General features: G+C 43.8%; 2 protein-coding genes and 2 non-coding genes across 9 annotated transcripts; 3 read left to right on the top strand and 1 right to left on the bottom strand.

Annotated features, from left to right (window-relative positions):
• Positions 1-144: 144 nt before the first annotated feature.
• On the bottom strand, positions 145-10,838 carry LOC126557521 (glutamate dehydrogenase, mitochondrial). Of its 6 annotated transcripts, XM_050213321.1 has the most exons (7): positions 10,346-10,838; positions 5,138-5,730; positions 4,904-5,065; positions 4,612-4,816; positions 3,917-3,964; positions 2,261-2,305; positions 145-416 (listed from the first exon to the last, which is right to left on the bottom strand). In XM_050213321.1, exons 1-7 carry the CDS (start codon positions 10,779-10,781, stop codon positions 145-147), a joined length of 1,761 nt encoding a protein of 586 aa, XP_050069278.1. In that variant the 5' UTR covers positions 10,782-10,838. The 6 variants fall into 6 exon arrangements, with proteins under 6 accessions (XP_050069278.1, XP_050069280.1, XP_050069282.1 ...); XM_050213323.1 differs by lacking the exon at positions 2,261-2,305; XM_050213325.1 differs by lacking the exon at positions 3,917-3,964.
• Positions 10,839-13,377: 2,539 nt separating this feature from the next.
• LOC126559746 (transcription elongation factor B polypeptide 3) lies at positions 13,378-17,740 on the top strand. Its single transcript, XM_050215918.1, has 5 exons — positions 13,378-13,528; positions 14,074-14,488; positions 15,437-17,226; positions 17,300-17,588; positions 17,652-17,740. Exons 1-5 carry the CDS (start codon positions 13,457-13,459, stop codon positions 17,738-17,740), a joined length of 2,655 nt encoding a protein of 884 aa, XP_050071875.1. The 5' UTR covers positions 13,378-13,456.
• Positions 17,741-18,954: 1,214 nt separating this feature from the next.
• Positions 18,955-19,026, top strand: Trnag-ucc (transfer RNA glycine (anticodon UCC)). Its single transcript has one exon. It is a non-coding gene; the product is annotated as a tRNA-Gly (tRNA).
• A 308-nt stretch (positions 19,027-19,334) lies between these two features.
• Trnah-gug (transfer RNA histidin (anticodon GUG)) lies at positions 19,335-19,406 on the top strand. The gene has a single exon. It is a non-coding gene; the product is annotated as a tRNA-His (tRNA).
• The last annotated feature ends 335 nt before the right edge of the window (positions 19,407-19,741 follow it).

Here is a 19,741-nt window from a genome sequence, read left to right as displayed (position 1 = left end):
TAAAAATGCCTAATGCTGAAGAAGGGTTTGAACTTTCGATCGCGGCGATCTTAGTATCGGTTGCTGCTGTTGCTGGCTGGCATTTGTTTTATCTTAAGTCGAACTCTCCATTTTGTTCTCAAGCCGTGTATCGTTCCGCGTAGCTTAGAAAGCGAGACCAGCGTCACGGTACGTTTGGAAGATCTTTTCGATCGAGTTGACGTACGCGGCGGAACGCAAATCCAAACCAAGGTTGTACTTCATGGCCGTCTTCATGATGGCACGGGCCGAACGTTCCATCGTGTAGTCCAAACCGGAGTGGACGATGTCCTTTTCCGACGCACCCGAGATGCGCTTCTGGAAGGCTTCCGACGGTGTAACCGGGATCTTGCCACCGACATTACCGAAGCGACGTTCCAACGAGGCCTGTACAGATTCTACAGAGAGCGAAATAAGAACAAACAGAAGGGAAATTCATTAAACAAGCGTTAAAATCGTCGTATAGCAAGGGAAAATAGAAGAATTGATCGATCTACGAAGATCGAATCGGTAAGGAATTGTGAAGGGAGAAGGTGCAAAATAGAATTGATAGCGTGGATGATTTTCTTTTTGTTCCCCTCACAAATTAATAATCCAATAGAAGATTTAGAAAAAAAAAGAAACCCCAAATGATAAATGGCACGTGGAAAGGTTGCTTACAAAATTAAACTTAATTAACAACGAAACGATACCATAGCTGACAATTTAATGAGGGTAAAATAAAAAAGTAAAAATTAGTAAACGCTTAACTTATCTGCTAAATTTGCATACTTTTCATCTGTTAGTACGTATTTCCCATGGTACACCGAATTTTAACAAGTAATTTTGTACAACGAGACAGACCCGACAGAAGACGAGCGTGCGGTTAAACAATGAAGAAGAAGGAGCCGAACAACATTCAAACAAACAAAAAGGGTTCAAAGGCTAACGCTTGGACAGAGAAAGAAGGTCAACTACGAGTTTTCAAACAAAAGAGAGAAACAATAACAATAAGAGAACAGCGTCTAACGTTGAAACCAAAGGAGAAAAAAACTAAAAGTTGGAGAAGAATAAGGCGAAACAATAGAAAACTAATTACAAACTCTTCAAGCGATTACAATCAATGAGTATTTAGTTGCAAACGAGTCTAAAATAAACGTATTAAAACTTTTGGGTTGCCTTATTTGTACACAGACTATACTTTTTCTACACGACCATTTCCTGTAGCGCAGATTTCAACTTCCCATAGAACTGTATTGCATGTATCTTCATTTTCAGTAGTGAAGCAAATGTTTCCTCATGCTTTGGTTTAAAAAGCAGATGGAAGACTTGGTGAATCGTATTTGTAATGAAACTTATTAAACAATTTTGCAAAGCTATATCAGTAAGATCATGATTCTCAACATCATGGACAAGCTTTTGAACATAACTGTCACGATATTTTGTTCCAAAATCTTGAGTTTTAACGAGTCGATTTTAGCGAAGATGATGAAAATAGTGAAGCTCATTTTAAGCAAACGAATATTGCAACGTAAAATTTTACAACGTCTTCTAACGTCTGACGAAATACTAAGACACCGAACGCTATAACGGAAAGCTTAATAAACTTCTGGTACTGCACCATGGCATGAATCTAAAAAGTGAGACCGATGAACAACTATCTAACATTATCAAAAGTGTGCAAATAGTGGTCGAAGCATCAAAATCAAATATTCAAATGCAAAAATGATTACGAAGTATTTTTCAAAATTTAATTTTAAAAACTATTTTAGGAAATATTAAAAAGAAACAAGGTTTATCTTAACTGTTGGAAGTGATCAATGGACAATACAAAATTGTAAGGAAAATTTCTAAAATCCTATCATAATTTTGTTAACAATACATAATACAAAGAATTTTAAGGAACCGGAAACAAAAAAACGGACGAACAAATCCCTAAAAAAAAAACAAAATTTCATAAAAGAAGGAATTATATATCACACAACACACACAGAAAAGAAAAAATATAATCCTCGCTTTTTCGCAGCACGTTTCGGGCACACCATTATCCAATTTAATCTTAAGAGAGCAGGAAGAGGAAGTAAGTTAAATACAAAAGAGGCAAATAAATTAACACAACGAAAAAGTGCAGAAGACAATAGAAAGAGAAAAACGTAAATAACGAAAGGAAGGGAATACGTGAAACGAAACTTGCGGTGACGGGAATCAGTGGTGGGTTTGCGAAACATTTGTTGTACAAGCTGGGAAATTGTGGATACTTTACTGTCTTCCGCGCTCATATACTTTTCGAGCGATTCCTGGACGGATGCTGGATAGATTTGTTGGTAGTGTGGTAGTAGTAGTAGAAGTAGTAGTAGTAAAGGCCACACACATACCACGAATCGTGCGCCCGGCACGATTTTGACAAACGAATTGTTGAGGTAGATAGATGGAGAGAGAGAAGAAAAAAAAGAGAAAAAGAATGGAAGAAAAACTGGTCAAAAATTTTACGACAAAAAAAAACGGCGCAATGCACACCACAACAACGAATTAACGCATTCCGTACCCAATTGGCCAGTAGCAATACATCAGACGATCACTTGTTGTGATCGAGAGACATCGTGTGTGTGTGTGTGTGATAAGCAATGGAAAAACAATGCAAGCACCGTACGTTGACTTAGAAAAGAGTGTGCAAATTTTCGATTTGTTCAATAAAATATTCGTATATTAATTATTTCATGTAATTCCTCACGCACAAGTGACATGAAGACGAACGCGATCGAGAGAATATTAAAATTATACAGTAGTAAAGTACACAAAAACCGAAATGCCTTGTCCTTACGAACACGTTATAAATGACGGGGCGAAGAATTAAAGCACAAAAAAAAACCCTACAACACTATTCAGAGGCAAGAGAGGAGGCAAATTTTGTCCGAGGACCAAACGTCAAAACGCGCATGTTTTAGAAGGCGAGACCGGCATCGCGGTACGTTTGGAAGATCTTTTCGATCGAGTTGATGTATGCGGCCGAGCGTAGATCCAGTCCGAGATTGTAGCGCATGGCGGTGGTCATGATGGCGCGGGCCGACCGTTCCATCGTGTAGTCCAGCCCGGAATGCACGATGTCCTTTTCCGAGGCACCGGAGATGCGCTTCTTGAATGCTTCCGACGCTTCAATCGGTATCTTACCGCCGACCGTGCCGAACCGTGCCTCGAGCGATCTTTGCACCGATTCTGTGCGTACCGACCGGGCGAATCAAGAAAAGAGAAAGGAATCAATCAATTAACCGGGTGTGTCCCGTGTGACAGCAGCTTCTGTTTGTTGCTGTTAAAATTCCACGCGCAAATATTACAAATACGCACAACAATACTTGTATTAAGGGGGTGCGCGGGTATGAATTATTTATTTTAGGACTAAAATTGGTTAACATCAAACAATTTCACACGGCAAACCATGCATCACAAAGTTAGTGATTTTATTGTCGTTGTTGACAAGCAATTATTGGAAGTGCAGAGCAACGTTTTATCAGGCATTTGGGTGGATTTTCGTTAACTTGAACCACGCGGATCGATTGCGAGCGATTTTCGAGTGGGCAGAACCGATTGGTTAATGAGGATGAGAACGCGGAGGACAAGATCGTTGTGGCAGGAGGAACAACCAGGATGGACAGAATTTTGTGGAACGAACCAATTGTAGATTAAAATGTGGACAGACAGAGATCCACTTGGTGTAGTAGTATGAAAACAGAAAAAAAACACCATGCAAGAAATTTTGCACGGACCGGACGGAAATTACACAGAGTTGGAAGTCTTTTGCGGAGGAGGGAACGGAAGTGATCGATGTAATGCCAATTACACAAAAATTAAAAAAAAATAAACACAGGTATCGTGTACACAAGCACAAAGAGAGACACCACCGTAAACTGTTGGGATACTTTACTCTCTTCGTCGCTAAATACGAATCGTTCCAACGATTGCTGAATGGAGGCTGCGCGATCGAAATATAAGCCATATTAAAACAAACGTAAGGTGTGTGAAGTGTAGAAAATAGAAGAAAGAAAGAAGGAAAGAAAAGGTGGTAAAATAAAGCAAGAGAAAAAGAAACAAATGAAATAGTGGCGCAGTTACGAGAAAGCCAGCGGATTCTCCTCTAGGGATGTGTGTTTAAATTTCGTTTTCATTTTGCTACCGTCAGCTGACTACGGGTTACGGGTTGATGGTTAAAAGCTGAACACACCAACCCGTTCTCGATCGTAACAAATTAATTCGCTGCACATGCTGGCCAGATTTGTGTGTTGGATTAGAAGATGGTCATAAAGGCGAAAGCTGCATTCAAAGCCAATTCCTGTTAGGTGCAGTTGGTCCAATGGAATGACAGTAACCAACAGAGTGCGGTAACCTGCGGTAGAGGCCAATTGTTTTTTTTCTCGCTAAAAACAAAGCAACCTAAAGAACACAACACCTGCTACGTGTGTGCTAGAGTTCGTTCGGTGTAGCGATTAATGCGTGCCTAGTACATCTTCATAGGCTGAAGATTTTGGTCCGAAAGCAAGCAGTGTGCTACTAATACAATTTTATGTTTTTGATTTTTTGCCAAGCCATCGTTGTTCGTCGTACAAGGCAGCGAAAACTTACCGAGCAGATGGTAGTTCGATTCACGCTCGTACTTGAACGTCAGACGACCGTACGAGACGTGGTTCAGGTTCTTGAGCCATTCAAAGAACGAAACCGTCACACCACCGGCGTTGATGTACAGATCCGGAATCACGAGGATGTTGCGATCGATCAGGATCTTGTCGGCAGCTGGTGTGGTCGGTCCGTTGGCAGCTTCAGCAATGATCTGTGAATGTATGATGCGATCACGCAAATTGAATAGTCTAGAAGTAATGTTCCATGATTTGCTGCATCTGATTGCGACAGACGTTACCTTGGCATTAATTTTACCAGCATTGTCAGCGGTGATGACCTTCTCAACGGCAGCCGGAATGAAAATGTCGCATTGTTCGTACATAAGATTTTCGCCCTCGTACGGCTGAGCGCCCGGGAAGCCAACGATCGTGCCCTTCTCGTTCTTGTAATCTTCCAGAGCCTGCAATTAACCGTCAAAACATTAATCAAGTTGAACTATTTGAGAGCTATTGCACAAACAGTGGCTACCTACCTTCGGGTCGATACCTTGTGGATTGAAGATCGAACCGTCGTGCTCAATAACACCGATACAGGTGGCTCCGGCACGCGTAAGGTAACGGCACGAGTGCAGACCGACATTACCGAAACCCTGCACGATGAAGGTCTTGCCACCCCAGCCTGGAGTCGTACCGATTTGGGCCATATAGTTTGCCTCCTTGATGAAGTTATCTAGTCCATGGAAAACACCACGGCCGGTGGCCGACACACGTCCATGAATACCGCCCTGATTGATTGGTTTGCCGGTAACGCACGCGTGCGCATTGATGTCCAAGTGTCCGATCGTCTTGGCGTATGTGTCGGCAATCCACGACATCTCACGCTCGCCCGTTCCCATATCGGGTGCCGGCACATCAATGCCCGGGCCAATGAAGCCCTTCTTCGACAGTTCCAGTGCGAAACGACGGGTAATCTTCTCCAATTCATGCTCTGAGTACTTGCGCGGATCGATCTTAACGCCGGCCTTTGCGCCACCGAACGGTACATCCACACAGGCGCACTTGAACGTCATCAGCGCGGACAGGGCTTTCACTTCATCACGCGACACATCCAGCGAGAAACGGATACCTACGGGCAGACAGACAGAGTGATAAAATGATTATCAGATTACAGGATGAGTGAGAAAGAGGTGATAGCGCTTCCCCGCGGGCAACATAATCCTTTATTATGAATCGCTCGATAGAAACCACATGAAGATGTCACTTCTTCAAGGTCAGTGCCGAATAACAAGCCACGGACCCGTACCCGGAGATAAGATATTCACAGCCACCACCACGAGGTGCTACATGTCCGTTGCTTCACGTTTTTGGGTTCTTTTTTCCCCATCTTGCGAGTGCGAGTAGAGCGCTTATCAACAAGGTAAAGAAGTTGTGCCTGTCTCTTCAAGGCTTTCGGACTGCTGTTTTGCATGGCATACTAGTTCTAACATTGACGCAGTACAATGTACCTTTCATCAAATGTCAATAAGACAGCAACAAAGCATGTAAAATGTCTATCGGCGTTGACCATTTTTACTCGTATCAATGAAAAAAAAAAAAACACCTAAAGCGTTAACCTCTTCTTAGGGGCACGAGAAAGGCAACAAACAACACGACATAGCAACAACCAAAAATGCGTGCCCAACCGGTTTAGAATGTTTTACCGCAGCGTCGAGGAATCGAAGAAGATACACAGTGGTATGCTGTTGTTGGGCACCGTTCACATAAAAGATTAGTCATCCGGTGAGCAGTCGACCACAAAACCTTCTCGCAGCCACAGACACACAAACATGTAGAGGGTGTAGAGCAACTGATCGTGTGATCTTGGTTCGCATGATTTGTTTTGATCCACACAACAGAGAGATTCCTCTACGGTGTTGTGAATGCTCTCCGGTTTTTTGGGTTTCTTAAACCGGTGTTTCTTCATGGTGTAGCTTTACAGGGGGTAGTAGCTGGTGCGTCGAATTGGGCCGCATAAGAGCTAAATTTAGAAGGTTCTATCACCCGTCGTCTGCCTAAACCGATGCAAAACACAAACATCGACCGTCGTGCCGAGGGGAAGCGATTACAAAAAATCAAGCAGGCCGACAAATTGCTGTGCGTCGTTATGTAACACCATAGCAACCATCAAGTGGTCTGCAAGGTGCAAAATGATCCCCAGTAGTGTCGTAGACGATCGCACTCGGGTGTAGGTATGTGTTCTGTACAACAATTCAAATTATTTACCAATTCCATTGGCCCGTTGGCTGTAATCGAATGCGAACTATGATCGTACGCTGTTTATCGCCAATGTTTACAACAATGTATCGACAAGGTGGTTCTAATTTGACAGATAAATTTTAATTTTACTCCTTGTAAACAACAAGCGGATATTGGATTACTAAGAGCTCCTTTTATCATTCTAGCATCACAGATTGTTACCAGGGCACCAGAAGAGAGGTGCTAACGAAATCGAATAACCCTCACAGATGATACTCACATGGCAAAACGGGAATTGAATTCGTATTTATCTACTGATTTGCATAACCCATTGCAGCTTACATTAGATTCTTCCATTTCACATGCGAGCAGGTAAGTTGTTTCTTGGAACAACAGCACGGAGAATGTAGTTCTAGCACGTATGCTAATTTAATCGTAAAATGAAAAAAATTGTAGACCCACGTAAACAACAATCTGCACCAGAGAAGACACAAGAAAAACACATTGCTGTCTGTCGCGATAACTAGCTACCTGCAGGACCAGACAAACTCGATGAAATTCCTCAACTTACTGCCACGGTTGGCTATTAATAGAGCCTTCTTCGACAGGTGTGTTAGAATGTCGCATACTTTACAAACAACAGTGACAAAAACACCGACCTAGAAGCCGTTGGTGTTTGTTAGTAAATGTCAAAACATGCTTGTGAGTGAGTTGCGTTTTTCGGCCGGGCTTTACTAGGGTGCGAATTAGAGACACAGAAACCGAACTTTATCATGGCGGCAAGTTTGATAATTAGATCGTTTGTGTTGAATCGGTATTACCGAACGGAGCCACGCGGCTTTTTATTAACAACACCTTGCTGCTATTATTTCTTTTCGACAGGATAGCAACAGCAAATAGACTTCAATATCGGCTTCTTGGGTGCGAGAACAACCGTATCGTTTGCTTTACGTAACATCGTGTTACATTAGCGAACAGGCTGGCTGGGCCTCGTGACATCGTGACACAATCGTCGCAAGAAGCAAATAAACAGAAAGAATACCTCCGGCAGGCAAATCCCGCGAGCAACACCAGCAGAGAATAAATGTGGCCCACTGACACACCAATCGAGTGCCCAGAGAGTGCGCGGATTGTTGCATGGAGGGAGCCTGTTACCCGTGCACCGAGGGCTCACCTCTGGGCCAGCAAACTGTGCAGCAATATTTTTAGCCGGTGTGAATCGATTTTAGTTCATCGTGACGCAAACCATTCCTAACGGAGAGACACACCCCCCGAAAGTTGCAAGGAGCAGGTTACACGGTACCACATTGCCAGCAGTGAGTTGGATTGGAATAACATTGATTCGTCACAATAATCGAACGATCCCTACAGAGATACAGCTTTGTGAGATAAGTACCAACACTTAACCCAAAAAAACAGGCGCAAAAATGGACCTATATTTAGAGACCTAACACCATGTCAAGAGTTTAGAGGGACACATGTTGTTTATCTCCTTTACACGCCGTAAGGCGTCGCACGATTATTGTTCACGCGCATCACATGGATCCCTTTCTGCTTCTTTTTGCAACAGTGTTTCCCTTGGCTACTGTTATCAGCAAAACGACAGACCTACACACTCAAACGCAGTTACATTAGAATCGCGCGCAGTGCTATGCGCAATCCGGACCGGTCCAAACCAAGCCCTACAGCTATTGGTTTCTGTTCTCACTTTCTCATCGCCCTTTCCGGTGGGCCATTCCCGCTCGATAGGGCTTATCAACGTTATGTGACCTTGCTTGTGTGGAGAATGATCGCCCAGTTACGCCTTTGCTCGGGTGGCCCTATTAATTGTGCGGTGTTGCGCGAGTGATGCGTACGTTACGATTGCCGCTGTAGATGATAATCGCTTTAAACCCTTCGTTTTCCAGACAACCAGAACAACTACTCACCCCTCTTTCGAGAGGTTGACGATCGTGTGTATCAAGCATCGCTCAGCCCGACCTTTCCCGGACAGCAGTAAGCGCTATGACAACAGCGCACGATTTGAAGTTCGCTTTCATCCCCTCGACTTGGGGTGAAAGTGTATAATGGAATTCTGCCTTCAAGTGGCTCCCACTTTGCGAGTGCACTCCAAGTCCATCAATGCAATGAACGGCGCTTCGTAGCCAGAACAGCAGCTTCTCGCGTTAAAGACCACGTGCTGGCTTGACAACATCTTGAACATGTGTTCGCTATGTTTCTTTTCTTGTTCCGGGCATTGCAGTTGTTTTTTCGCACTGCGACAAGAATGATGTTGGCCTTTTGCTTTCACATCATTCTGCCTATTACGCATAGGCATAGGAATCTTGGCATACGCACGACGACATTCACAAAATTGCGATATCATTCCTGGGAAAAACTGAATCATTTCGTGAGAAATACTGTAACGCACAGTTCAATTAAAGTAGACACCCTGCCCCTTCATTGATTCACAGCGAAGACAAATCAAATGCGGACAAACTGATATCTTCATCGCAACACTTTTTTCTCTCTTCCCTCTATCTTATTCCAATTTCTGAGCGCTTTTATGCGTTCGGTGACACTTCAGGCCCCGCATTTGTAATCTAATCTTTATTGCTCACGAATAGAATAACTTCAATTGATCCTTGAAAGAAAAAAAAAACAATGCTTCAGTTAGCGAGAGGAGCATTCCATTTTCGATCTTCAACATCAAATTCCCATTTTCTAGCCATCCCATTCGGATGTCGATGTTGGTTTCCATTTCTGTTCGTGAGTCTTACGTCTTTTGGTAGATAATAATGGGGAGTACTTATTGCAGCATTACATACGCGATACGGTCTGCAGCATGAAGCTAGCTGTTATTCCGATGTGTGTCTCACTTATCTCTCTCAACGCGCTCTGCTTGACAACTGTAATGCAGAGGAGTAGGCCATGATACCGAGATATTCATATTCGCATCACGTGAGGAAATCGGTTCCATCACTATAATCGATGCGTAATGTTAGTGTTTATAATTTTAAATAGTAATCCACACATTAAGTTCATTAAGTAAACATTTTCACAGTCACGAAATCGGAATTACTCCACTTGACCAATGGCAATGAATGGTTTCAGTTTTGCAACGATAAACGTCCGTTCTCTATTCTTAAACAAACCCGTTTCCTCGTGGGCGTCCTACACATCATTAATCATTCAAAGATCTCCCGTTGGGGAGAAATACACCAACAAAAGTGAGGGAAAATGTAAAAGGCAGTATCATGCAAGTGACCACGCGCGAGAGAAAAGTGAAAGAACCACCTAGCTGTTTGTCCTTTTCCTCATACAGTTTCTTTTTCACCGGTACAATCATTTTCCCCAGAAATTTTCCTTTCCTGATGGTGGGCCAACGCATTTTACGGTCGGCCGTACGTCGTTGTTACATAACCGGAACATTCCCCCCTAACACACACACACACATAAACATTGAAGTGGTACGATTTTCGACTTGGTTTTCATCCCACCGCAACCAACCCCTCTGTACTACTTACCGCCCTTGGTCGGCGTACGGTGAGTGCAGTGCTGGGCACGGTACCCAGTGATCATCTCATAGTCGCCGGAATCGCGTCGCAGCGGGAATGCAATCTCGATGATATGATCGCACGGCTGCATCAGCATCAGAATACCCTTCACCTTCTTCTTCTTCTCGTCCATCGAGGCGCGGCCCTTCATGTCCTCCACCAGCTTGTCCTCGCAGATCTGGCACGCACGGTGGAAGAAGTACTCGACCATGTCAAAGAAGCGAGGATTGGCGGCGGTGGACACGTCCTTCAGACGTTCCGGGATTTGGTGCTCGGCGTAGGTGCGCTTGGGCTGCTGCTGGTTCACCACCATCGACGGCTGCTGAACGGCCGCCACAGCCTTGACCAGGGTGGCCACCTCCTGCTTGATGGTGGCATTCTTGGCGATCGTCTTCAGATGATACATGGTTGTTGATTACTGCTGGTTACTACAACAGACTGCTGCACCGCGCACGTATTCCAGAAAAGGGGTGTGCAGATTCGAGTTAAAAATAAAAAGGAAAGGGCAAGAATCAAAATTAGATGGCGTAATACAACCGGGCACGTAAAGTGCGTTCTGATACGCGAAATTAGGTATCCCTAAACAAAAAAAAAAAAAAAAAGGAACAAACACACGCGAGGGCAAATCACGCCATCACTGAAACTCTACTTGACTTCTTTGTAAATGTAATTATTAAATTTTGGTATGCCATTTCGTATTTCAACGGTAAGCGAAATGCTTTTATAAAAGAAAATGATTTAGCAAAAGTAATACACCGCAAAGAACGCACCAAGAAAAATGGATAGAAAATTCCGAACCAAAAAAGCCACACACAAACGCCCGCACACACGCACGCACACTCACTGAACACACTACCCGGAGGACTTCTACGGCAGAACGAAGAACCGCAACAGACCGCGTTCCTGCTTCACGGTTTGCGTTGGAATACGACGACGGTGACGGCGAACAGCAGCACACGGCTCCGAAATCCGGGAACTGTGTGGCGTGTGGCGTTTCGTTTTGACAGGCGCACTTGCAGGCTACAGTGCGCACACACACTTTTCGTTCGCTCATCGCCTTTTTGCGTATCCGCGGTTCACACACACGCGCGCGTACGCACACGTGGAACACAAACACACCGTGGCATGTAGTGCATATACGCGTATATGTTGTATATATACTCACCTAGCCGCCGCTGCTTGAGAAGTGAAGCGAACGAAATCTCGCACTGCCCGCGAAGCACCAACGGGACGGATTGACCGTGCGAGAGCGCTTTCTGCGAAATTTATGTCTCACGAGCAGCACGCGCTGTGTTAGCATTATTGTGATATGATTGTGTTCAGCAGCACTGTCCACCGAAGGCATGTCCTTTTCCATATCCGCTCAACACCTGCCCCTCTGCCCTACAAGAATGAGTATACACGTGAGGGAAGGGGTTTGAGATGTGCGTGCTGCAGGTAAAACGACCATGCGTGTGTGTGGGTGCGAGTTCGATCCGGTGAAGGGATTTCTATTTTTCGATACGGCCGCGGTTGCGGTAGTGTGACGTCACGCATCGGGGAAAAAGCGATCATATTGGTGCGGGCGAGCAACGAACCCGGTGCAGAAGAAGAAGCAAAACAAACACCGTAAACAATACTGTCATGTGTGTTCGCACACACACACACACACTCGTATAGGAATTGTTCGGGATGTTGACATTTGACAGCCACATCTACAGGGTGTAGAAGAGGAAGTGGTCTAGTATGAACTTGCCGAAGTTGTATTTTTTTCTTTTTCGATTAAGGGTTTACTGTACAGAAATGACATAAATGTAACGTAATTGAATTTAATGTTTGTATTATGTGGATGTTGAAAATTTTCCCATGGTCCCTTTAACTGCCAGGTTTAGACATTTAATTAGCAGGCACTGGTCACCTGCTGGTAGTAGTGGTGCAATGATAAGCCGAAGTTTGACAGATATGCGCTCGGAGCAAATGCACGCACACACGGGCAATTTTCGTTTCAGCTGATGAACGTAGGCAGGAATGGTGTGTATCGAACGCGTATGTATGCCTGCAATGATAAGTCAGCAGCATATTTGTGTCGTTTTGCTTACGTTATCGCTGACCTTCTAATTAAGTGAAAATTGAATCGCAGAATCAACAACAATCCATTGAGCAGCGCCAGAGAGTCAGCAACAGCTTCTGCAACTAAGTGAAGTCGTCTTCGTTCGTGCCTGTGAATTTCATTGCGTAACGGATCTTGCAGTGTGGAGAAGGAAAGTGAGAGAAAAGTCAACGTGAAAATGTGGCGCAATTGACAAATGCACCGAGCGAATGTTTCTAGTCTCCATAGCTCATCCTCCGGCTCACCGATAGGAAACCGTCGCCAAAACCTGGTCGAGGGGGAGAAGCGGCAAGCCTTAACCAGACGACGTTCGACGTGTTGGCAAGCGATTTTCCCCTAAGCAACGCACCAACCGCCAGGTGTGAATCTACAATAGTGTGTGTCTGGGGCTGTGTGTGCGTGTACGTACATGTGCTCTTGTTTACGCATATGCGTGCGTACAAGTAGCTGAGGCACTTGGAAAATAGCAGTTATGCTGTGTGGGAAAAAAGACCGTAGCATTCCTTGGACTTAGGTAGATCGTAAGAGACACCCGTGGTAATAGGATGTAACAATAGAGATTATTGTGTGCTGTTTGGTTAGCATATATAGAGCTCCTTCCTTCTTTCCCGTTAGCTCGCCACGAATGTTGTGATAATTTGAAGGACAAAACCACGGGTCAATCCGAAACACCTTGCAAAAAAGGTCTGACACGATCGTACCCATTAAACCCGTACGTACCTGCTGTGTGTAAAGTTTGCATGTGTAGTATATACATAAATAATTTAAGGGAGCAAAAGAGGGAAAGCGAGTGTGCGAGTGTGTATGTTTAACGTTGTGTGTGCTTGAATTAATAGAGCCAAGCCAAAGAAGATCGCAAGCAGGTAAAGAAGGCACCGAAGACCGTAGAGGCTGTCTGAGGCAAGAAAGTAAAAACACCCCTCTTAAGGAAAGGTAAAAACCTCCATCGTCATCGTACGCGAGGAAAGTATCAGAACTCATTGGGCCCCAAAATGTCGTCGGTCGTGGACATTATCAATCACTACCAGTCCAGCATCAACAAGTCATTAAATGACACGGCAAGGGTAAGTAAAGTTTATTTGACTTACAAGCGAGGTAAAACCCCATTCTCCTGATTGTGCTTTCAACAAGGACGTCCTTCTATCATCTATTGCTTAGTCTACTTGAATGATACCTTACCTGTCCTTCAGACCAATTTGTCAGAATGTATCATTCTAAGCAAACATTTTTCCAACGGAAGCATAAACTGCACCCTAGCAAGAACGAAGCAATCTTTTATCTCGACGACGTCAGTAAATTGTATGGATGTGTCGTCCACGACGCGGTTGGTGGTCGAGTGTAGACCACACAAACCACCACAAACAGTACAGTTGTGATATGATTTAATTTTAGACATGAATTCAGCATGGTTTCTATTGTTTTCAATGCTTGACGTGTTGAACCCGTGTATACCCTGAATCCATATGCTTCACAGTTCAATATTCATGAGCGTTACTAATAGCAACGTGTTTATTTTCTACTTTCCAATAAACTGTATGAATATTTGGAAGGCACAACGATTATAGTAACAAATCGATCACATTAACAATTTCATCTTCTGTCTCCGTAGATTGTGCATTGCATCGGGAAGCTGTACAAGCTGCCCATATCCGTGCGACATCTGCAGGACACTGGTATCGGGCGGACGGTCAACAGTCTCCGGAAGTACGACGGTGAGGTGGGCATTGCAGCAAAAGCACTCGTGACCAAGTGGAAAGCGATGGTAGCCGCAGAGGAGTCGGATGACAATAATGCCAACGCCGGGGCGCATGGCGAAGGTGCGGATTCGGATGGGCGTCAGAATGAAAATGGTCAACAGCGGAACGATATGAGCGATCAGGAAGAAGATGGCTCCGACGGCCACCATAATCGTTCGTTGCCTGATGATGACGACGAAGATGACGACGACGACGACGACGACGATGATGATGATGATGATGACGAAGTTGAGGATCGTGCATCACATCATAATGCAGATCGAGACGGTATGTGAAAAAGATCGAGTTCAATTCCAACGTACGATGTATTACATACAACAGTTAACAGTTGGTAGCTAAACTGGGGACACAATTGAAAGTGTTTGGCCAAAGTCGAAGTGAATCGTAAATTATTGATTTATGTATGTTAATTCGATTTGTACCCAGCGTTAATTGATTGTTGATGGAAAATCATGTTGATCCCTTCAATTTATCATCCTTGCAACAGAGTTGGCTAGCTTTTTGAAAGCAAAATCAGAGAAGATTTTGGAAACCAATACTGTTTCATTATTTGTGAGCTTGTCTGGTGTTCCTTTCGGCTGAGACCCCAACGTCTATTCGTTTTATACCACTCGTCAATGATTGTCAATCTTTTATAACTTTACAAATTTTCAGCAACGCATCGGCTCCGCAAGGCTGGTCACGAGAACGGCACCGGACAACCTAGCCTGTAAAGCCTTTTCTTTATGCTGTTTGCAATGGATTGATGGCGCTGATGCATCCGTTAAAAAGGCCAGAATACCATATTGGCGCCAGCGCAAGTGCTAGGTTGTGAACGATATCGAGAACTTCTACAGCGAGCCAAGAGCGCGAAGTTAGACCATTTGTTTGACGGGTTGATGCTATGCCTTACCGAAAATTGTGGAATCGTCTTTTCTGACCATAATAAGTGTTGTATCTTCTGTTAAATATATTGGAGTTACTATTTTCTGTCACGCCAACGAAGTCTGGGCGCTTCCTCGAATTACTGCTACAAAGTGACTGGAGAAGCTTCGTTTCATTCTCTTCGCTGCCGAATGCTGGGTTAGAAGGACAATAAGTCCCTCTGAAGATTTACATCTCCTTAGGTTTCGTGACAGTCCGGATATCTTTATCCCTTTCCAGAATGATTTTTCCTCCTATACAGGTTAAACAAATATAATTTAAAAAAAATACTACGCTTGATTTTAATTTTAGATTCCTATGGAGAACAACAGCTCCGTGCGGAGGAGGAAGAACCAAACCGTAACGATAGCAATAGTGAGGAGGACGAATCGTATGGACAATCGGCCCAACCAGAAGTGCACTACCTCATGCATCATCGTGTAGTGGAACCGGAACATTTGATAAGTGCCGAAGAACGAGTAACATCCGACCAGTGGAATGACCATCACAGTAGTAAGCGACATTCGGGCGACAACAGCAGCAGCAGCTCACGAAACCAACATCACAGTTCCACGTCGAAAATATCCAACAGTGCTAGTAGCGGGCACAAGCACAAAACAGACAGTAGCGATCGAAAGAAAAGCGATCATCACCGGCATCAGTCATCAGTCAGTGAAGTGGAATCGAAGTCTCACAAATCTTCTTCCGCCACCTCCTCTTCCCGGTCGGACCACCAGGGATCGTCAAAGAAATCGTCATCGCACGGTGACGGCGACCGACACAAAGATCGCAGTTCCTCAAAGCATCACAGCAACAACACAAACGATCACGGTGCCGGTGGTAGTAGCAGTAATAATAGTAGTAGCGGTAGCAGCAGCAGCAGTAGTCATGCACGCAAAGATTCTAGTCATAAAGAGCATGGCCGGCATCGGTCGAAAGAGGAGCGCAGCAGCAGCAATAGTTCAAAACGTCACGCGACAGAAGAAATCGATGCAGATAGAGATGCGGCATCATCGTCGAAACGATCTCGCAAGGAGCATAGAACCGATCATGGCACTAGCGCTGATACTACTGATCAGCCGATATCCTCGTCTCCCAATGTAATTTCTACACCTTTATCGTCATCATCACATTCGAAGAAGGATAAGTCTTCTTCCTCTTCCTCCAAGCGGCGAGATCATCACGACAAGTCGGAATCATCCCGTGAGCGATCGGAAAGCGAATCGAAATCCAAATCGAGACGAAAAGATAAAGCCCGAACCTCATCGGGATCGTACCAAGAGCAAACCAATGACGACTCCGTGGGTGACGATGTCAACGTGGAAGGTCTTGATTGTTCCGGTGGAGCTAGCTTTGCCGATGCGCTCGCCATGATCGGTATGCCTTCCGGATCTAAGAAAAAAGCCTCAGGTACTAGTAAGGAAAAGGTGAAAGTAACGGTTGTAAAATCATCACCCTCGTCTACGTCATCCAACCATCGGGATGGTGGTCAAGCGTCGTCTTACTCGAGAAGTAAGCAGCAATCCACTTCCTCCCTATCTACTGGATCCACTGGTCGTAATGGCGGCATACCGACGGCATCGGATCTTCTATCGCAAAACGTTAAGTTAGAACCGCTTCCGGAAGCTTCGGAAATAGTGGAATCACTACCAATGATTTCACCTCATTACCGACCGATGCCACTCAATCAAACCGTTATGGAGTGTGTGTTTATGGGTGGCCAGAGTGGTCGGGGCAAAGGTGGTCGACCGCTTACCGAAGAGGAAGCGCTCGGCCAGAGCATGCAGTCGAAAAACATTCGTACGAAGGTTTACTCAGGGATGAAGACGAACGCGAAGGGAGTCATACCGACGTTGTACGAGCTGTGCATTCGGTTGCTGCAGGATCATATCGATGAGATTGGCGCGACCGGTGGTATACCGTTTTACATACTGAAGCCAGTGCTGGAACGAGCGAATCCGAACCAGTTGCTTCACCTGGAGCACTTTAATCCACACTTTGTCGAGGAGAGCGATGTGCTGTGGGAACAGCATTGCAAAAAAACGTTCCGTTCGAAACAACGCAACGAGGAGGAGCTGGAAACGTGGCGGGAAATGTTTCTTGTAAGTGGCATCAAATGGTTCGTAGGTTCGATGTACATTGAATGAACTTTTCGCGTTTCGTGTTTACTTGCAGCGCTGTTCCGAAGAACGAGATGCGAAGCTGAGAAGTCTGACGCAAAATATTAAGCTGTCACAGGAACAGGCAGCAGCACCGATCCGTAAAACCCAGCTAGCGTACGTTGATTCGGCCGTTAAACCACCGCGAAGTGTGATTAGCAAGCAGGTGAAATACGGTACGGCACGGGCACCGGTCGTTTCACCGGCAGCACGTGTTGCTGCCCTCAAGGCTGGCAATGTAACGCAGGCCGGTGATGCACGGTTACGAGTGGCGGCTGGTGTGCGCGATAATGCGCAAGCTCAAGGTAAGATAAGAAACACTTAAAAAAAACAGTGGGCGACTTTACGTGAATATAATTCTTTTACAGTGTTCCAACCGACCAAACCACGCAAGGCTCCAATGATGGCCAAAGTGTTGTCCTCAATGAAGGGCTTCAAAACTAGCTTCCGGCGTTAGGAGTCAGTCGCAGAATATGATTGTACAGAACTTCGTAAGGTACCGATGCCGTGTAGGTAACTCAGTCAGCATGGGAAACGGGAGTGACGTTCCGTTAAACAAAACACAAAACTAAACTCATCCTTAGTATCGATTGAATGAAACACCACATTTTGGAAGTGGTCAATTCAATCAGGTTTTTTTAGAATTTACTAAATTATATAAATTTGCATTGTCATATTTTAATCAATTCCATGTTCTTGTGCTCTTTCTTACTATCTTTAATCTTTTACCTATACTCTTTAATTTTAAATTTTAACTTGCCTGTGGTAGGACAAGGTAGTGTGACATCACGCCAAACACTGGCAAGCATATTTAATGACACTCGACATGTAACGGATGGAGAACCAACAGGCCAAATAACGTATGCAGCAAACAAAAAGTAGACTGACTTTCATGTTTTTTTTAAATTCCCTACTCTGTATCCTAGCCATGTTATAAATTATTTCTCGTTTTTCTTTGTATTACTGTCTTTTACGTCCAGACAACAAGTTATAGCTTGTTATATATTCTATATGTGAATGTTTATGAGTCATGGCTAAGGTTCCAACTTACTGTCGAATTGGCGCTCGGGAGAGAATGGCAACATTTATTCTTATTTGGAAGTAATTTAATTTCTATTCGTTCATGTGAAGCTGGTCTATTCTTTCTCAATACATACGTTAGTGAGTAGGAAGCGAAGTGGAAATGGAAAGAAACACTTACCCATTATTTTCTTGATGTAACAAAAACGAGATGTCTGATCGTGTATGGTCTGTCTTAGGTTTACTTTTATCACACTTCAATAGCTTTTATTTCATACTGTGTGTTTTGTGGGTACATCACATCCATCCTAGAGCCAGCTTGTTACGGTTCTGATAATGAGTGGTACGTCTTGTTTGTTGTAATCAATCGTTTGTTTACTATTATTATTTACTTTCATTATTGTACGAACATATAAATATAAGTAATTAAAAAAATTTACCTTAATTTTGTGTTTGTTTGTTGTGAGAATATAATTGATAAATACCGAAAAGAGTGGAATTAAAGACCCAATCAAACATTTGGGCAATCTGTATCTGTGAATGAGATACGCACAATACTAACCGTTGTCTATGGAGGTTGTATAAGTGGTTTTTTGAATGGAATTCCAGGAATTGCGGTCTGGTTCGTTTTTACCGTGCCATTTGAACAACGCGTCGGTGGTGTAATGGTCAGCATAGTTGCCTTCCAAGCAGTTGATCCGGGTTCGATTCCCGGCCGACGCACAAATTATTTTTATTATGTTTTCTTTCCTTTCCAATGAAAATATTTTCTTTTTAAGCATACATGAATAAGCTCATCAGTATTGACATGAATAATAAGCTCATCGGAATTGATAATTTGATTCCAATCGAAGGAGCCCAAGCTGCAAAAACGGGTTTTAGTGACCCAACAAAAATCGGTAGACTATCGCACCAGTTTGTGGCTTCTTCATATTGATAGAACTTTAGTAATAAAATATTGTTATTGCTTTGTGTTGATGTTTCATTTTAAAATGAACCATGTGTGCCTCTTTCAATAACTGCATTCAATAGCCGTGATCGTCTAGTGGTTAGGACCCTACGTTGTGGCCGTAGTAACCCAGGTTCGAATCCTGGTCACGGCAGTGTTAACGAGATGAAACACTGTCACGGAAGAATGCTCCAAACTCACCCTTATTTTAGACTTTGGTGAAGTTGTTGAGATATGGGGAGTATTTTGTGAATTGCTGCTTCTGTTTTATTAAGAGAAAATCATAACATTTGGCACGAGTTTCCGCACAAGTTTTAAAAGAAACTTGAAAATTGTATTTCATTTTCCTTATCCACTAGGTGTGATAGTATCTCATATACTGTTTTCACAACAATCGGTTCATTTTTTTTTCATTTTTAAAACATTTATTTAACTTATTTATTTTTCTGTGTGAGTGAGTGTGTGTGTTTTTATGTATGAACTGTTTTT

The sequence above is a fragment of the Anopheles maculipalpis genome, chromosome 2RL (assembly GCF_943734695.1).
Source record: "Anopheles maculipalpis chromosome 2RL, idAnoMacuDA_375_x, whole genome shotgun sequence".
Classification (NCBI taxonomy): Eukaryota; Metazoa; Arthropoda; class Insecta; order Diptera; family Culicidae; genus Anopheles; species Anopheles maculipalpis.
This window is presented reverse-complemented; position numbering and strand designations above follow the sequence as displayed.

Coding starts and splice junctions, on each gene's coding strand:
- LOC126559746 (XM_050215918.1), top strand. CDS start 13,457: ATGTCGTCGGTCGTGGACATTATCAATCACTACCAGTCCAGCATCAAC. Junction 13,529..14,073: donor CATTAAATGACACGGCAAGG/GTAAGTAAAGTT, acceptor CTGTCTCCGTAG/ATTGTGCATTGCATCGGGAA. Junction 17,589..17,651: donor CGATAATGCGCAAGCTCAAG/GTAAGATAAGAA, acceptor ATTCTTTTACAG/TGTTCCAACCGACCAAACCA.
- LOC126557521 (XM_050213321.1), bottom strand. CDS start 10,781: ATGTATCATCTGAAGACGATCGCCAAGAATGCCACCATCAAGCAGGAG. Junction 5,066..5,137: donor CACAAGGTATCGACCCGAAG/GTAGGTAGCCAC, acceptor GGTTAATTGCAG/GCTCTGGAAGATTACAAGAA. Junction 417..2,260: donor GTATATGAGCGCGGAAGACA/GTAAAGTATCCA, acceptor CGCTCTCTGTAG/AATCTGTACAGGCCTCGTTG.